The sequence below is a fragment of the Sycon ciliatum genome, chromosome 3 (genome assembly GCF_964019385.1).
Source record: "Sycon ciliatum chromosome 3, ocSycCili1.1, whole genome shotgun sequence".
Lineage (NCBI taxonomy): Eukaryota > Metazoa > Porifera > Calcarea > Leucosolenida > Sycettidae > Sycon > Sycon ciliatum.
Window position 1 is genome coordinate 38,846,154 of NC_088645.1, and position 16,376 is coordinate 38,862,529.

The 16,376-nt window shown below is 47.5% G+C and overlaps 1 protein-coding gene across 2 annotated transcripts; it reads right to left on the reverse strand.

Moving 5' to 3' along the window:
* Window positions 1-6,591: 6,591 nt before the first annotated feature.
* LOC135812131 (uncharacterized) lies at window positions 6,592-16,371 on the reverse strand. 2 transcript variants are annotated; one of them, XM_065325459.1, is made up of 5 exons: window positions 16,128-16,371; window positions 13,751-13,911; window positions 12,909-13,069; window positions 9,116-9,217; window positions 6,592-7,078 (listed from the first exon to the last, which is right to left on the reverse strand). In XM_065325459.1, the coding sequence occupies exons 1-5, from the start codon at window positions 16,181-16,183 to the stop codon at window positions 7,028-7,030; spliced, it is 531 nt and encodes a 176-aa protein (XP_065181531.1). In that variant the 5' UTR covers window positions 16,184-16,371; the 3' UTR covers window positions 6,592-7,027. The 2 variants fall into 2 exon arrangements, with proteins under 2 accessions (XP_065181531.1, XP_065181530.1); XM_065325458.1 differs by having other exon boundaries at window positions 9,116-9,225.
* Window positions 16,372-16,376: the final 5 nt, after the last annotated feature.

Genomic DNA, 16,376 nt, shown 5'->3' on the forward strand with positions numbered 1-16,376 from the left:
ACTTGTTTTAGGTTTGGGTCCCGCGCACGGACAGAATGGGCACGAAAATGTGAAAAAATGTAAATGCATTTGTTTGGCTCCTGGGTGGCTCGCACACCGTAGCACTATGCCGGAAATTTGAGTTTTTCCGGCCTGGAAAGCCTGTCAGTGAGGCGCAAGAACTTGTAAAAAACACCAACATCTTCAATATTATGTTTACGATCCCCATATCCAGTATTCTACATGGTCCGACTTATTAAAATTTGCGCTTCACTTCAAAACTCAAGCATAATTATGTACAAAGGAGCACCTGTACTAAAAAATCAACCAAGAGACGGTAGATAGATAACTACTGTGTCGTTTCTTGGTCTGACCTTCTACTAGTTCTAGTTTTCATCGCTGTTGGTGTCCCAGGGCGCATCTGCAAGTGCATCCCCCTGCAAAACGTCGACATTTTTTTCCATCTCCTCCAAGCTACGCTGCGCTTCCTTGATTTTTACACTCCATAGGCGCGATTTGGACGATCGGCTTCGCCTCCTCCTCGTGCAGTACGACTGCCAGAATGGTGGCTTTAGGTGTTTTCGCCTGACGCTCCCACGACACCTTCAATAGACCGATCCCCTTATTATTGTCTGGGTTCGAGCAAGGGGGCAACTCGGCAGTCGCGTGGGATCCTGCTGCACACACGCGACCAACCTCACCTCGGCTTTGCGTGACTTCTCGCATGCGAAGTGCAGAGCACGCGAAATCTACACGCAGTGCAAGCCTAGCGCCTGTCTACAAAAAATGCCACAAGGACTTTTGATTTGAGCTGTTTTGTTTTTTTTAGACGTCTTCCTTTTTACGACTTCAGGATGCCTTCTCAGGATCATTGCTGCGTTCCTCACTGTCAGAACAGGAGGACGAAGCAAGCAAGTCATTTCACTCCTTTCGTCGTGTGGAGCCACAGCGGCCTGGAGCAAGCGGATCCAGGCTATTCCCCGTGAGGAAGGACGTAGTTTTAGGGTCACTCAGAATATTTGAGATGCAGCGATCATTTCGATCCCGAAGTCGAAATCGTTTTGCCCAGCTCTACAAGGGCAGGATGAGTCCAGGAAACCAAACAGCTGTCCTACGGTACCAGGTTTGCTTTTCGCAAGAGAGTGGAGTCTGGACGCTCTGCTCCCTATGCTCGCAAAACAGTATTTGCTAAGCCTAGTGCAGTTCGGTCATGGAAGTGCAGCGTCTGCATCACGAGCTCCCCATGCTCGCAAACCAGTATTTTGCTGAGAGGCAACGGCATTTTGAGTTGGAAAGGAACCTGGCTTAGTGCAGTTTGGTCCTGTAATGGAAGTGCAGCATCTGCATCAGGAGTTGGCAGCAAGTAGAGCTCGTGTACAGAGTCTCGTGGAGCAGTTGGACGATGGGGTGAAGAAAGCCGAAAAACAGCTTACGTACAATAACTTAAAGAAAGACTCTGAGCCGCGCCAGTTTCTGACTGGTTTGCCTTCAGGTGTTTGGACCGCTCTGTGGGACTTCTTTGAGCCTAGCCGAGAAAATGTACTGCGCCGAGCCAGATCTGCGAAGACGGAAGCTGAGGGACGGCGGATACAGTTGGAGGTGGCCGTAAATCGCCAATGAGCATGTAATGGAGGATCAGCTGCTATTGGCATTGATGTGTCTAAGCCTGGGCCGAATGGGACAGAAGCTGTCATGCGTGGCACAAGTTAATCATCCGTTTCACGGTATATACTATATAGCTAGCTGAGCTGGAAAGACGTCTTGTTCCTCCGTTTGGGCATGATCCCCATTTGGGCGAGCTGGCGATATGTTCAGTCATCAATGCCATGTACCGCAAGACATTCTGCATTGTGGATGAAACAGTTCTATTTTGCCATGCACTTAGGGTTCTCGCACCGGCACAAAAAGACCCAACAGATCCTTGGGCTCTTATTTTCTCCCATGGTAACATTGCTGATCACAACACCCGGTAGCCAGTCGCAGATGCAACCAAATCAACCAGGTTCTCTTACTCTTTTTTCCAATACTGAAACCAAAGGTATACCAATATTTGCATCGAATGCAGTGATGATTTCAATACTGTCCACTAGTACAACGCATTACCAGACTGGCATATAATCATGATAATATTATCCATTTCGCAATCACTGTCATTGCTTTCTTAGATCTTCAATCATCAATATCGGACCATAAACCGTCTATCATCTTCTATTATATCATCATTAGTATCCTGCTACTATCCTCCTCTAACGATGAGCTCGAAGAAAAGAAACAGCGGTCTAGAGGCGTAAACAATATCTGTCAACGGAAGTGTCCTTGCTTTGCTGGTGTGTTTATGCTTCGTGCATTAGTTCGGCCAAGAGCGCATGGTGGTGGCGGGTTAAGGATGTTAAATATACTAGAAAATAGTTCACTCTGAACGTGCAAGGGGTATATTCATAGGTTCGAAAGAACCGCACACACACTTTGCTGCAGACAGCGGCAAGCTTTGGCCCTCGTGCTTCGAAGAGGGAGCAATCCACTGCGCTACGCTTGCGATTAACAGCAAGCTTCGACTTTTCAAAGGTACGACTCGTCATTGGCTCTGGGGTAATGTTCCTGGAACAAATGCCCCATAGCCAACTGAGGGCCAGGGAGCACGCAATCTGCCTTCCTGGGCGAGAAGTGTTCCAGCACAAGAAGCAGCACGAATACATGCTGACAAAGACCACCATCACCACCAGCCGGCAGACAGCACACTGTTCTTCAAACACCATCCACCCCGTCCATGTGTTTGCACTGTCCTCCTCTAGCTCTTCACGCTCAACAAATAACACGCACTGCTCATCGTTTTTTTATGCTTCCTCTGGGTTGGCTAGCCCTTCGACTTGACAAAACAGCGATCACCACTGCACTGCTATCGTCACCTCATAGCAGTCGCTTCCACCAGTGGCTTTTCCTGTCTTTGCAAGGTGGCCAAGGATGGCTGCTGTTGTCACTACAGGCAAATCAGAAGTACTTTAGTGGCTGATGTCCAACCAGATCGTTGGAAAATCGATTTTTCCACTTCAGGGCTGCTGATCGCGACTTGGTGACTTGGCAGCACCACGGTTACCTTCATAGAAGATGGCTCTGGAGAGGAAAAGACAGACCAGAAAAAGGTTACTATTATCTTCAGCACCGATCGCAAGGAAAAAGAAATATGGTCTGCTGTAGCCTAGGCACAAAATAAATCTCACAACACGATTCGCGATTCGAATATTTCAACAACAAAAAAACTCACCTCTGGAGTAACTCCTGTTTGTGGCCCGAGATCGTTCCCTCCCGCGCCTTGAAAAAATCCTGCAGCGGCATCACAGTCCATGTCTCTCTCGGAGACTCTGCTCCTACCAGCAGGAGGTTTAGCACCGCTCGAAGCCATCGCAAACTACTTGAACTAAGCAGAAGACATTCCAAAACAAACCTGAAACACACTGTCAAAGATGCTGTCACGTTCAAAAACTAGCTCGATCGCGAGTGAGGTTGCCCCCGTGCTCGAACCCAGTATAATAAGGGGATCGGTCTATTCAAATGAGGCGACACCACCACGCATAAAAAATCACTTCTCATCACCGTGTGCCGCGCGCATACTGAATCAGACCTGTGTCGACATGTCTATCCATGCGTACGCGCGTGCTGTTCCCTGTTTAGTAACTTTCACGAATCCACTGGTCTCGGAGCCGGAGATGGGAGATCTTGTGACGGAGCTTGAGCATAAGCTTGATGTAGCGATGACGCATCGCGATCGCGGCTCCGAGAACTCCGCACCATTCACGCACCGTATCCGCAGAACAGTTCACCCTTTCTGCGCTTCAGTTTCCCAGCCAGGTTTTCGCCTGAAAGTCGACCTTAGGGGTGGCGCGTACTGAATCTGAGATCTCTGTCGACATGATATGTCGACACATGTCTAACCATGCGTGCTCGTCCCTGTTTAGTAGTAGTAGTTCTAAATACTTTTACGAATCCACTGGCCCCGGAGCCGGAGATGGGAGATCTTGTGAAGGAGCTTTACTAGCATAAGCTTGATGTAGCGATGACGCATCGTGATCGCGGCTCCGAGAACTCCGCACCATTCACGCACAGTATCAGCAGAACAATTCACCCTTTCTGCGCTTCAGTTTTCCAGCCAGGTTGTCGCCTGAAAGGCGACCTTAGGCCATAGGGGTGGTTATTTATTTCGATCAACTACTTCTCGGCGATCTATTTTGTAATCTTGATTCGTGAACCGCCACATCGTGAACGACTGCGAGAGAGATCAGCAAACTGGACGGCGCGATGCTGGTGCTTTCTGCACGAATTTCTGGATGACGAGTTTACTGAAATTCTGCGAAGGAAACAGCGATTGCAGTGGTTTCAATCCGCCAGGAGGCACTCGAGAACGATCGCCCAGGAGTTGCTGGTGCTCCGTGACTATTTTCCATCGCATTGGGGTATTGATTTCAGCATCAGGCCTTCTCTGTGTTGCGCAAGTCACATACTGCTAGTCCCGGGGCCAGACCAAGCGCGCCCAACACAGTCTGCCTTATTTGGCCCAAAGGTCAAAGGTGAAAAATTACCCAGAACCGGCTTTATACATACTACTAACGGGAAACGTTGGACGGTGAGAGAATCAACAATACCTTGATATACTTCAGCAAGAAGTAGACATTCGCCGGGCCACACAGATACTTTTGCAAATGGTTGGCGTCTCCGCAAAGCTCGTTGACAGTGGAGTTGTATAGGTCGTACAAGGAACTGTTTCTCCTCTGTGCAGGTAGCTTAGTTAGGAATTCTTGATAGGTGAGGGGAAGCCCATCTTGGGGAAAGAAGTAGCCCCTGCAGATGGACAGCACACCAACACAACTGCTGTGCAAGATAAACTGGTAAAGATACACGGACTTTAATTAATAGACCAACCAACCGAGGGCATGGATGTACGGATGGAAATAGCATGTACTCAGGGACAGTAGTGTCAATGGAGATCCCATGCAGAGACAAGATGCCCAAATCTGAACAGACAGACACCTCAGCCGAAACGTATGGTGGTTCGTCAACAAGATTCACCTCCTCTCAATGTCCAGTCGCAGGTGTTTTTTGGTGGGAGTGCAATAATCCGGTGTGCGCCAGACATGCCAGACTGTTTTTGACTGGTTCGGACATGCCATGCCCGTTCACACTCTGTGTATGATATTGGTGCTCTGCTGTGGAACGCTCTCCCTGGTGAGGTCCGCACAATTACCCGGCTACCTGAGTTTAAGCATGCATGTGTACCATACGCCTGTAGGGAGTAGTTCGAGTTGCTGCTGATCACTCTGCTCTCCCTCCCCGTGCAGTTCAGTAATCCTCACGTAGTATCATAGATACATCGTATTCTCTCTCTCCCCCGTTTACTCGCAGTTATTAGTATTACTATTCTCTTACTATCATAGTATGTGCTTCCATAGCTTTTTCTATGTTCTTCCATAGCTACTTCTAGGCTAAGCCTTCGCCGTCATTTTATGGGGTCGTCATCCCGTTTGAATGTGCGAAGTGAAATAAAAACCAACCAACCAATATAAAGGGTATGCATGATCTCGTCGAGAGCAAACAAGACTCGGTGGCCTGAAAGTTGGCCCGTGGCCATGCATATAACAACTATTCCGCCGGGCCCGTACATTGGTTCAGTGCTTCACTGACATTTGGGGGATTCATTTCGATACATTTGAATCCCCTTGTTAAACTGCTGCAGACCTGGACGTACCCTGCGGAGTATGTGTGCCAAAGGGAACTGATACGTTATCCAGTCATTCTGTTCGTACACTGCAATCGCTCCCGCCGATTCACCGCTGACTAAGATATCTCTAGCTCTGTACAATGTACAAGACACAACAAATCATTGTCGGTTTCAAAACCAACGAAAATCAGAATACTTGTGAACGAATATTTGGGCTGAAACTGTCACATTTTTAGTTTCTCAGCTAACTGGAATCGTAACGGTTAATTATTAATCGAGCTGTTACAGCGTATAAAGTATGTACCCTGATTTTATGTGCCGTTCTTGTATATCCCGTGACTGCGGGTACAGTCAGACCTCGCTTAACCGCACACATCCGTTTTCCACAAAAAAATCCGGATAAGCGAGGGAACCGGATAACCGAACACCGTTTATGTTGTATGCATCACGTATGCTGTAAATATGTAACCAGCTATTTTCTTCTGGATGGCGAGGGAAACAGATAAAAGAGGACCGGATAAGCGAGGCCTGATTATACCCTGAAACAATCACCACGCAACGTAATGTACTACTCGATAAAATCCGATCACGTGAGTCAAATGCATGTTGGGCGCTGAGCAGCCCTAGACCTGCAAAGACAGAGATAAGCAATTGTGAAGGCGGCTAACTTGTCTCACACAGGGTGGGGTTTCATTCTTCAGTACTGTACAATGGATGCATGCTATCCTCTGCTCAATGTTCCAGGGTGGATTCATTATTCCTCCACCACTCCATGCTACAATTATACAGGGGCCGCAACATGACCTTGTCGTCGGGGGGTTTAATTCCAGACGATAGGCCCTTCCGATTACTCTCTCGACCACATGTACATCCCACCTACACCACACTCAGAGGGCTGAATATTTGGTTTCACTCCAAAGAGAGTCTCAAGAAGAAGGCCAACACAGAACAACAAGAATGCGCACAAATGCACGCATGCGCAGTCCGCGCAGGCACCGACAACATACGACCACACAAAAATGCATCCTCTCCTGAGGATGAGAGAGAAGAAAAAAATGAGAAGAAAGACAGGAGAAGAAGAAATCAAATGTGAGCAGCATACACAGGCAAGTATGAACAAAACATGCAGGGCCAAAACAGTAGGATAAGATAGTAACTCCGGACAACGGGGAAAAGCCAAAGCAAATGGGTGGAAAGAAAACAGACTGGGCCCACCCATAGAGGGAACCGCTATACTTTCAGGCGTGGGCCCCCGGGAAACAACCACCTTGCCCTGGTGCGAAGCCAAGGCAAACCGACGGCACTGCGAAGACCGCGGCAGCTGAACCGGGTGACCAGTCATCTGGCAACACAGGAGTTGTCCGGAAAACCATCACGCAGCCGATGGGGCTCCGAAAACTCACAGAGACACACACAGAAAGAAACACGGACTGACGCAAACATCTCAGCCATACCAGGAGCCAAAAATCAGACAAAAAACACAAGAAGGAATGGCAGAACAGCAAGGTTGAACACGCCTACGGAAACAGGGGCAGTCTACCAATGAGGACACCAGATAGCACACAAACAAATCGGTCATCAATACGCAAACAAAAATAACGTAGAAAAGCCACAGGGCGCTACCCTGAATAACCACAGGCCCTTTACCTGAAACAAAGCACAGGATTGAACCTGAATATCACGCGGGAAGTACATCCGCTCACAAAACCAAAAAAAAACAAAAAACAAAATCGTCCTGAATCCTACTGGGACGCACAAAGGCCAGCCAGCAAAACACGGAAACCGAAAACCCGCAAGGCGAACCGATAAGGCGAACACAGAACAACAAGAATGCGTACAAATGCACGCATGCGCAACCTGCGCAGTCCGCGCAGGCACGGAGAACAACCTTGTCATGCATCCATTACACGCAGACCTCACAGTGTAAGCGAGTGTTATAAATTATATCGTTATATCGTTGTGTAAACAACTACACGCTCATTTATGCTAAGAGGATACGTAACCGATCAACCATGCAAACCGCTTCGGCTATAGCAAATATCTGAATTCAGAAACGAGCTACAACTCTTCCTCCTGGAGTGAAACCATTCTCCCCTCCTCAGTCTGTTCCCCCAAATTTTTATTTGCCACACAGACGGAGTTTAGTGTGGTACCATTCGAAAACACCACTGATTGTGTTTGATGGGTAATGTTGCCTTCGAACCTAATACCTATGTGTTGTGCTCGGCCTGCAAGCCACCCAGGAGTCACCGCTAAGGGCCTGACAGGCTAGGACTGTTTTCGGAAAGGGAAACAGCCGAACGCAATTGGTAGTGAACAGCTAGTGGATGACGTAATGTACTCTACTACTGTCGTGGACATGGAAGTCCAGTCGATTGACCGGGGCCGGCGCCCTCAGCCCGTACAGAACGCTGCGTGCAGTGCACAGAGTCATTTTAATCCGATGCGACCAGCGCGCTGCAGCGGATAAATGCATGTATGTAGCGCTTATCCATGGCTGCATGGCCAGCGCCCTGGGGCTGCTAGACGTGCGACCGGATTTCCATGTCCACGACAGTAGTATAATTGCTATGAGTGCAAATATTTCGAAAGCAATTTGAACACGAAGTCAATGTAACGAGAGAGCTTGGAAGCTCAGGGCCCTACGCTATGCTTTTTTGCCTTGATGACCTAGACAAAAAAAAGCATATGGATGTTATAAATTCTTTAAAAAAATCCTTTTTTTTAAGACATAACCTGGGATTCGAACCCGCACTATCGCGCGCCCTGCATGCATCCCCCGATACACTTTGCATACATACTCATTCTTCCAAGTTGTTTCACATTGTGATCTTGCATTTGAAATCCCTATTTGAATATGCATTGTGGCCAGCCGTCTTTGATCGCACGGTACGGTAGTGGATAGGTACGGGACAGGTACGATCGAGGGTAGTACGACACCGTCTCCCGTACCATCAAACACAGCTGGCCACATACAGCTGCCCGCAATATTTAAATAGGGCTTTCAAACGCAAGATAATAACGTGAAGCAACTTGGGAGAATGGGTATGAATGCGAAGTGAATGGGGGAATGCATGTAGGGCGATAGTGCGGGTTCGAATCCCAGGATTTGCCTGAAAAAAAGGAAAAATAGAAAAATTTATAACATCCTATGCTTTTTGCCGTCAGATACGGATAGCGCCAGGCGTGACACAAACAAACAAACAAACACACACACAAATACCAAATTAAAGCTGTGTGGACCCTGGCTAGCGCCAGACGTTACTGAAGTAACGTCTTCTGCATAGCTACGGGAATAAACATGGAATGTATGTCTTCACATTGAGAAAAATGCTTAGTTTACAGTTTTGATTTCATACATATCGCTTGTTCTCTGCGGAAAAACCGTCGAAGAAAGGATGAACTTAATACTTCCCAATTGCTCACCCGTTGAGGTTGTGGACTTTCCGCAGCTGTGCGTGGACGGCAACGACGGTCAAGTGGCCAGAGGAATATGGCTGCGTTTGCTGGCCATAATGCATGTCTCCACTGCAGTACTGAACCAAACAACAAACGGAAAGGTAACACAGGAAATGGCTGAACTATTCAACCAGTAGAGGATACGCTGAATAACATGTGACTTGACTTGGGAGGGCATTGCAGAGCAGTTGCTGACAAAGTTCAAAGTTGTACGGTGTACGGTGACCTGTGACTTGTGCTCCTACAGAGCTCAGGGCCAACCGTGTACACATTGCAGTATAATCTAGATACAACTGGTGTGCAATGCCTTCCCACATCTATAATGTAATTGCACCTTACTTGGCATACCATATATGATAATCGTCAGACAGCTGTCGTCGTTGACTATTAACAGTCCTCGAATGTAACGGATAATTCAGGAACTCGATTGGAAATCATCTCCAAATTCATTCGTTAGGATCTTGCTGTGAATTTGGAATACCCGCGTGATGATGTATAACGATTTCATACCCTGATAGAACAGCGTTGGCAAATGCTCTGCTGAACACGGCATTCAGGCCACCAAGTAGACAATCATAGAGGTCTGGCAGGACTTTACGGCTGAATCGAGGCCGAGTGCACACTGCCAAGGGCGCAGGCCAAGGTGCGTAGCGCTGAGGCCAGCGCCCGCCGTCGTACGCACGAGGCCTTGATGAAGGCGAAAAGTCCTGCCAGACCTCTATGATCGTGTTTCAAGTGTTGTCTTTCCCATCTCTTTTCTATAAGCAAGACCCCTCTTATAGGCGTGGTGGTCGGCGACGTGATGGATTCAGCTTGTGAATTTCAGCTTGTGAGTTTCAGCTTGTGAGTTTCAGCTTGTGAGTTTCACCTCCGTCCGCTCCTCATGAATGGGAAAAAAACATGATCCCTGCTTCAGAGTAAATCCATGATCTTTCGCTTGTTCGCATATTCAAAATGCTCTGAAATGTTTGGCAACTCGTCAAGTACATGTAGAACGCTTAGCCATATAATTTCACTAGGTCTTTCGTACCATTACTCTGCAAGTCGACTACAATGGTGATCAACAAGATAGCAAGCAAGTCCTTATAACCGCCACTTTGGTGGTCAGAGCATTGACAAAAATAGCACTTGAAAAATAGCGCTAGTGGCACCAACAACATATTTGGCGTGCAGAGCATAAACCAAATGGCACTTTAAAAGATAGCTCTAGTGGCGCCAACGACACAGTGAGACAATGAACATTACCAGTATCAGACAACAGTGGGGACCGCGCTACTACAATGTCAAAACAGTGACAACTTTCGCACATACTTCTTTGGCACGCACAGTTCAGGCTTCTGCTTGGCAATGTACATTGCCTCCAGCACAGCAAGGTGAGATTTGTTGCACGCACTCGCTTGAATCGTGAAGTGAGAGTGGGTGCCATGTTTGCAGACTGCACTTAGGCAGGCTGGTGACGATATCAGGCGGCGGAGTATCGCCGAATCCTACTCATTATCGTCATTGTCCGTTGGTCCATTCCTGGGGTAGCTATTGTTGCATAGAGCAGCATATCCCCAACAAACTCGTACGGACAGTTACAGGAACAACAACACCGGTTAGGACAGGGAGAGGCCGAGCAGTCAAGGACATCACCGTCACCGTCAAGAAAGGGAGAAGAAAATCAACACCGATCAAACCACCAGCAACTGTCACGGGACGAAGTGAACGACTGCATCTCCGCAACAACGCTCTGCAACAAGCGACTGATACAGGATCGGCATGTGGAACAGTGTGTGACTCCTCGCCCGGCAGAGAAGTCGCCAGCGGCACAACTGAGATGCACAATAGCTACCACAGGAATGGACCAACGGACAATGACGATAATAAGAAGGACTCGGCGATGCTCCGTCACCTGACATCGTCACCAGCCTGCCTAAGAGCAGTCTGCAAACATGGCACCCACTCTCACTTCACAATTCAAGCGCGTGCCCGCAACAAATCTCACCTTGCTGTGCTGGAGGCAGTGTACATTGCCAAGCTGAAGCCTGAGCTGTGCGTGCCAAAGAAGTATGTGCGAAAGTTGCCACTGTTTTGACATTTTAGTACTGTGGTCTCCACTGTTGTCTGATACTGGAAATTTTCATTGTCTCACTGTGTAGTTGGCGCCACTAGCGCTATCTTTTAAAGTGCTATTTGGTCTATGCTCTGACCGCCAATTTTGCTGTTGGCGCCACTAGCGCTATTTTTCAAGTGCTATGTTTGTCAATGCTCTGCCCACCAAAGTGCCGGTTATAAGGACTTGCTTGCTACCTTGTTAATCACCATTGTATTTGACCTGAAGAGTAATGGATTGAAAGGTCTAGTAGAAAAAATTATATGGCTTCTGTGCTTCGTGTGCTGACACACACATACGTGCATGCACACAAACACACTCGCACACACACACACACACACACACACACACACACACTCGCACAAACACACACACACACACTCGCAAGCACACACACACACACTCGCACGCACACACACACACACGCACACACACACACACACACACACACACACACACACACTCGCAAGCACGCACGCACACTCGCAAGCACACATACACCTGTTCTGTACTGTCCTGAACATGGCCGTCAGGCGGTCACATGTCGCCTCATACGAGGGGTCGACAAAGAAGGGCCCGCCACTGGGCATGTAGAGCAATCGTCGTCGGGTCGACACTCATGGCCGGCGAGGCCTCCACAAACACACACACGGCACACACACACACACACACTTATATGCCACTTATATGGGCTCATCATATCTCAGTAAGTGGGTGAGGACAAGGTGCAGAAAAAGGATTGACGGCATCAGGGTATCCGTCCCGGGATCCAACTGCAGTTACCCCTGCCCCAGTGAAGGTAATACTTGCTACTAATGTGAGTGGCTAAATCAGAGTGGATCTGATAAAAGCTTCACTAGCACCATTGATTACACAAGAATTAATCTAGCCAGATGCATTCCATGGTTACCAGGTATACTTCAAATAGAAAATAATATGAACCCTGAAACCAACAAAGGTGGCAGATACAACAATACACCTTCAAGCAGCCGAGTCTGTTGGCAACAGACCAAACACAATCAGGCATTAGTGTACCTACTAACTAGGGGTGAAAGTTGGCACTGAGATCCCGAGTTCGAGTACTCTGATTTTCTCCGATCGAATATTCGAGTATTCGAGTATTCTTGATATCCTAAAAATCGCACACCATGTACCAACCGTCTTAAAAATCACATGATACAACCCTGATTGAACCGATTGGCAGTTCTTTTTCTCGGGTATATTGGTTGGTGGGTCATTTGGGCCGCTCTCGACTCGTGTACAACTGTTCATCACACAGTCTGCACATCAATATCTGCTGACTGCTGCTCTGAAACTGCAGACTTCTGTGGTATTGCATGTACCATGTATGAGCGAGTACTCTGATCTATTCCGAGTACGATTATATTTGAAAAATCCAAACGAGTATTCGAATATTCGGTATAATTGTTTCACCCCTACTACTAACCGAACTAGCTGGTAGCTAGTACAAACACACGCGCGCGCACGCACAAGCACACACACACACATCCTGTCCTTTCCTGTAGAGCCACTGCCACAGGGGTCACGTGGGCCCCTCTGGGGCCCACGTGACAACATGCACACACACACACACGCTAACACCCAGACACACACACACACACACACACACACACACACACACACACACATACACAGGAAACATACCGATAAATAGACATGGTTCCACATGCAGACCCCGTTGTTTTCGCTTGCGTTACTAGACACCAGTCCAAATCCACTCATAGCAGAAGCCCAGCTATTGGAAGATCCTAGGTCACTCTCCGTGCGAGCCTGACAAGACTCCTTGCTAGCACAGAGACCACCACCTGGGCGTAACAGACACATACACGTGCACAGATGCACGCACACCCAGACACAAACGCACAAGTACACACATTACCTGATCACACCGCAAAATCCATATGAGAAAAAGGCGAAGAAAAAAGGATTTCCGACACCAGACTATAATTATGTGGAATTAGATCCAGCCGTTACAGGCCCCCTCCCCCACCCGTTCCCCTCCCCTGCTTCCCAGTGACCCTTAATGCTTGTTGGGGTTGTCAGATTTGGCGACATCTGATACATGCTCTGCTTACTACTATAGAGAATTCCACGCAGCCAAACCACGGTCCCCAGTTCAGGTATCAAGGCAAGTAAAGGGCACGCACGAATGTGCGCCACACCTCTCCACCCCCCCCCCCCCCCACCCACAACACACATATCTCATACCCACTGATGCACACAGACACAAAAACATCTCCACTCTCCACCCACCCACGCACGAGCACAAACACACAGTTTTCAAAATAAATTTGTCGCAATCACGTTGCCATTTCTCCCTCTCCCGTACACACACAAGCATACACATGTACAGAAACACGAAAGCACACCCCCTCCAACCCCCCCCCCCCCCCCCCCCACACACACACCTAAATGTGTACACATAGATGCAGGCACAAACGAACTAAGTAACACGAGCGTGTGGGCGCCAAACAATTAGAACTGACCTTTGAAGTAGAAACCCCTCTTTCTGGATTGCAAACCTGGTTCAAAGTAGAAACCACTCGGCGAACCGTCCACACAGCGTGCACTGAACTCGGACACTTCTTGGTTATCGAAACGATAGAGCTCAAGCATCCAGAAAACGTCAACCGGTTGCGTGCAAAATCTGTGATTTGTGAAAACGAAGAATAAATAAAACAGGATCTTTTAAAAGGCTCGTTCCCAAGTGTTGTCAAGTGTTGAAGAAAGTTGCAACTTCGCAACATTTTGGAATTGCTATTCAAGTTTGATGTTAAATAGCAAAATGCTACGCAAAAGATTGAAAGTTGAACTCGGATGGTGAGCCAATATACTTATGATGAAGAAAGGAAAAGGACAAATTGTTACGAGTTATGACAAACTGTCCACCAACGTAGACAGATCTTATACAGTGAGCGAGTGCGACAAAATGGCACAAAACGGCAAGGATAAGATCGTGCATAAGATCCTGTATAAGATCTGGCTACGTTGGTGGACAGTTTGTCATACTAGTAACTGGTAACAATTTGTCCTTTTCCTTTCTTCATCAAAAGATTGAAAGCAAATTATTCCCTGAGGCTCCTATAGTCGGTATAGAAAAAGAATCGTGGAAATTGAGTTTCAGCATTCAGTTTTTCCCGAGCTAAGCCACTGGTACATGGCACGACTTTCCGGTCCGGGGTGATTATCATGATGTTTTATCTTGTGCAGTTATGCATGTACATGTATGTGTGTGTGTGTTTGGGGGGGGGGAGGGGGATCCTGATTTCTTCGCTTCTTTTGATCGGCGGGGGTCATTTCTATCTCTGAGTTTCTGAAGATTGGAAATTTGTTTGGATTTCAGCGCTACACGTGTAAAGTAAAAGGAAATTATCGTGTCCGTTCCCGAAGGGAACTCACGACGGCCGCTAACACCCGGTAAACCCTAGCCTAGCGGCCACACGTGTAACCGCCCTCCGGAACTGATAACCTAAACAGTACGATGCCATCACTGAAGACGTTCATCACATGACATTGTACTACATGTACTTGCAACCATGATCACCCATGCCACACGATCATATACAGTCAACTTCGCTAATAACGACTGCGGATATAACGACAAATCACGAATAACGACAGAATTTCCATGCCCAGAGCAAAGTCCCATCCCACTGTAATACAGTCGTCCCTCTCTAATACAGCACTTTATAATCCAGCACCCTCGATAAACCAGAACAATTTTCAGTAGCCAACATGTCCTTTTCATGCACATTGCAGCAGTAAATCCGATTTGTTAATCCAGCACCCTCCCTAATCCAGCAGATTTCCGTGGCACAAATGGTGCCGGATTATAGAGGGACCACTGTACATATATAGTGAGACTTCGGGTATAACGACACTTCACGAATAAGGACACTTTTCTTGATGCCCCGCCGCCGAGTGTCGTTATAAGCCAAGCTCACTGTACTCGTATAGTTTGGCATTTTATCATCATTTTTACCCGTTCTTTTACGGTCTTGCTAGCAATATTTTTTGTATTTTTGTATTTTTGAACTCGGACGGTGAGCCAATTTAATTATGGTACAAAAGAAAGTTCTGGATAAGTTGGTGAACAGTTAGTCATAACTCGTAACACTTCGTCCTGCTCGATTTTTTTATTTGTTTTTATTTTACATCGCAAGCCAAACGGGCAATCATGCCCAATGTTCTGCTGAAGATGGAAGGGGAGAAAAGATTCAAGAACAATATGAGAGGCCAGGGGCATAATTCAGTCTTCATCCATCTGCATTCTTTGTGTTTACTACAGTGAATGTACAGTCAGACTTCTGCAGGGCGAACACTAACGGGCCGGTGGGTTTTTCCACTATAACGGAAGTCCTCCTTACACATCATCGTGCCCAGTGTATACACGGTGATGAAGTAATGAATGCAAGTCTCCTAAAGTGAATCATTGTGTTCCCTGCATTGACATGTACATCCAAGTGTTCAAGAATTGCAAAACTGGGCGAATGAATGGATGGATGGATAAAGTCATGAATGGAGCAGGAAAACACAACATTCTTCAACTAAACGTGCTACCGTTCTTCCTCAGCAGATCGCGATGTTTACAGATGTACGAGCCCACTCATTCTCATCCTAACCCCTCCGTAGCTCTGCACGTGAAGCACCCTCAAGCTAATAAATGAATGGATGGATGGATAAAGTAACGAATGGGGCAGGAAAACACAACATTCTTCAAATAAACGTGCTACCGCTCTTCCTCAGCAGACCGCGTTGTTTATAGATGTACGGTACGAGCGCGCTCATTCTCATCCTAACCCCTCCGTAGCTCTGCACGTGAAAGCACCCTCAAGCTAATCAATCTAACCCACGTGAACTTACATGACTGTTGAAGCGATTGCGAGAAAACGCAATGGCGAGCAGCCACCGATGGCCATCTTGTCACGCTGGCTGTGTCTGACTGGACAGCGGTTGCACTTGCAAAGACTGATGAAGATTCTCACTCCTAAATGGCCGGCTTCCAGAACACTATTTCTACAGAGTCAAGCAAACTCCATTCTCACCAAATATTTCCGACGAACCGTTCTGGGAGTGCACTGCAGGAATTGTAGGTCGTTACATGTAAGACTA

Excerpts from the sequence above, each read along its gene's own strand:
- LOC135812131 (XM_065325458.1), bottom strand. The coding sequence starts at position 16,183 with ATGGCCATCGGTGGCTGCTCGCCATTGCGTTTTCTCGCAATCGCTTCA. Across the intron at positions 13,912-16,127 it reads GCAATCGCTTCAACAGTCAT|ATTTTGCACGCAACCGGTTG; the intron begins GTAAGTTCACGT and ends CACAAATCACAG. Across the intron at positions 7,079-9,115 it reads AAAGTCCACAACCTCAACGG|CCCCATCGGCTGCGTGATGG; the intron begins GTGAGCAATTGG and ends GAGTTTTCGGAG.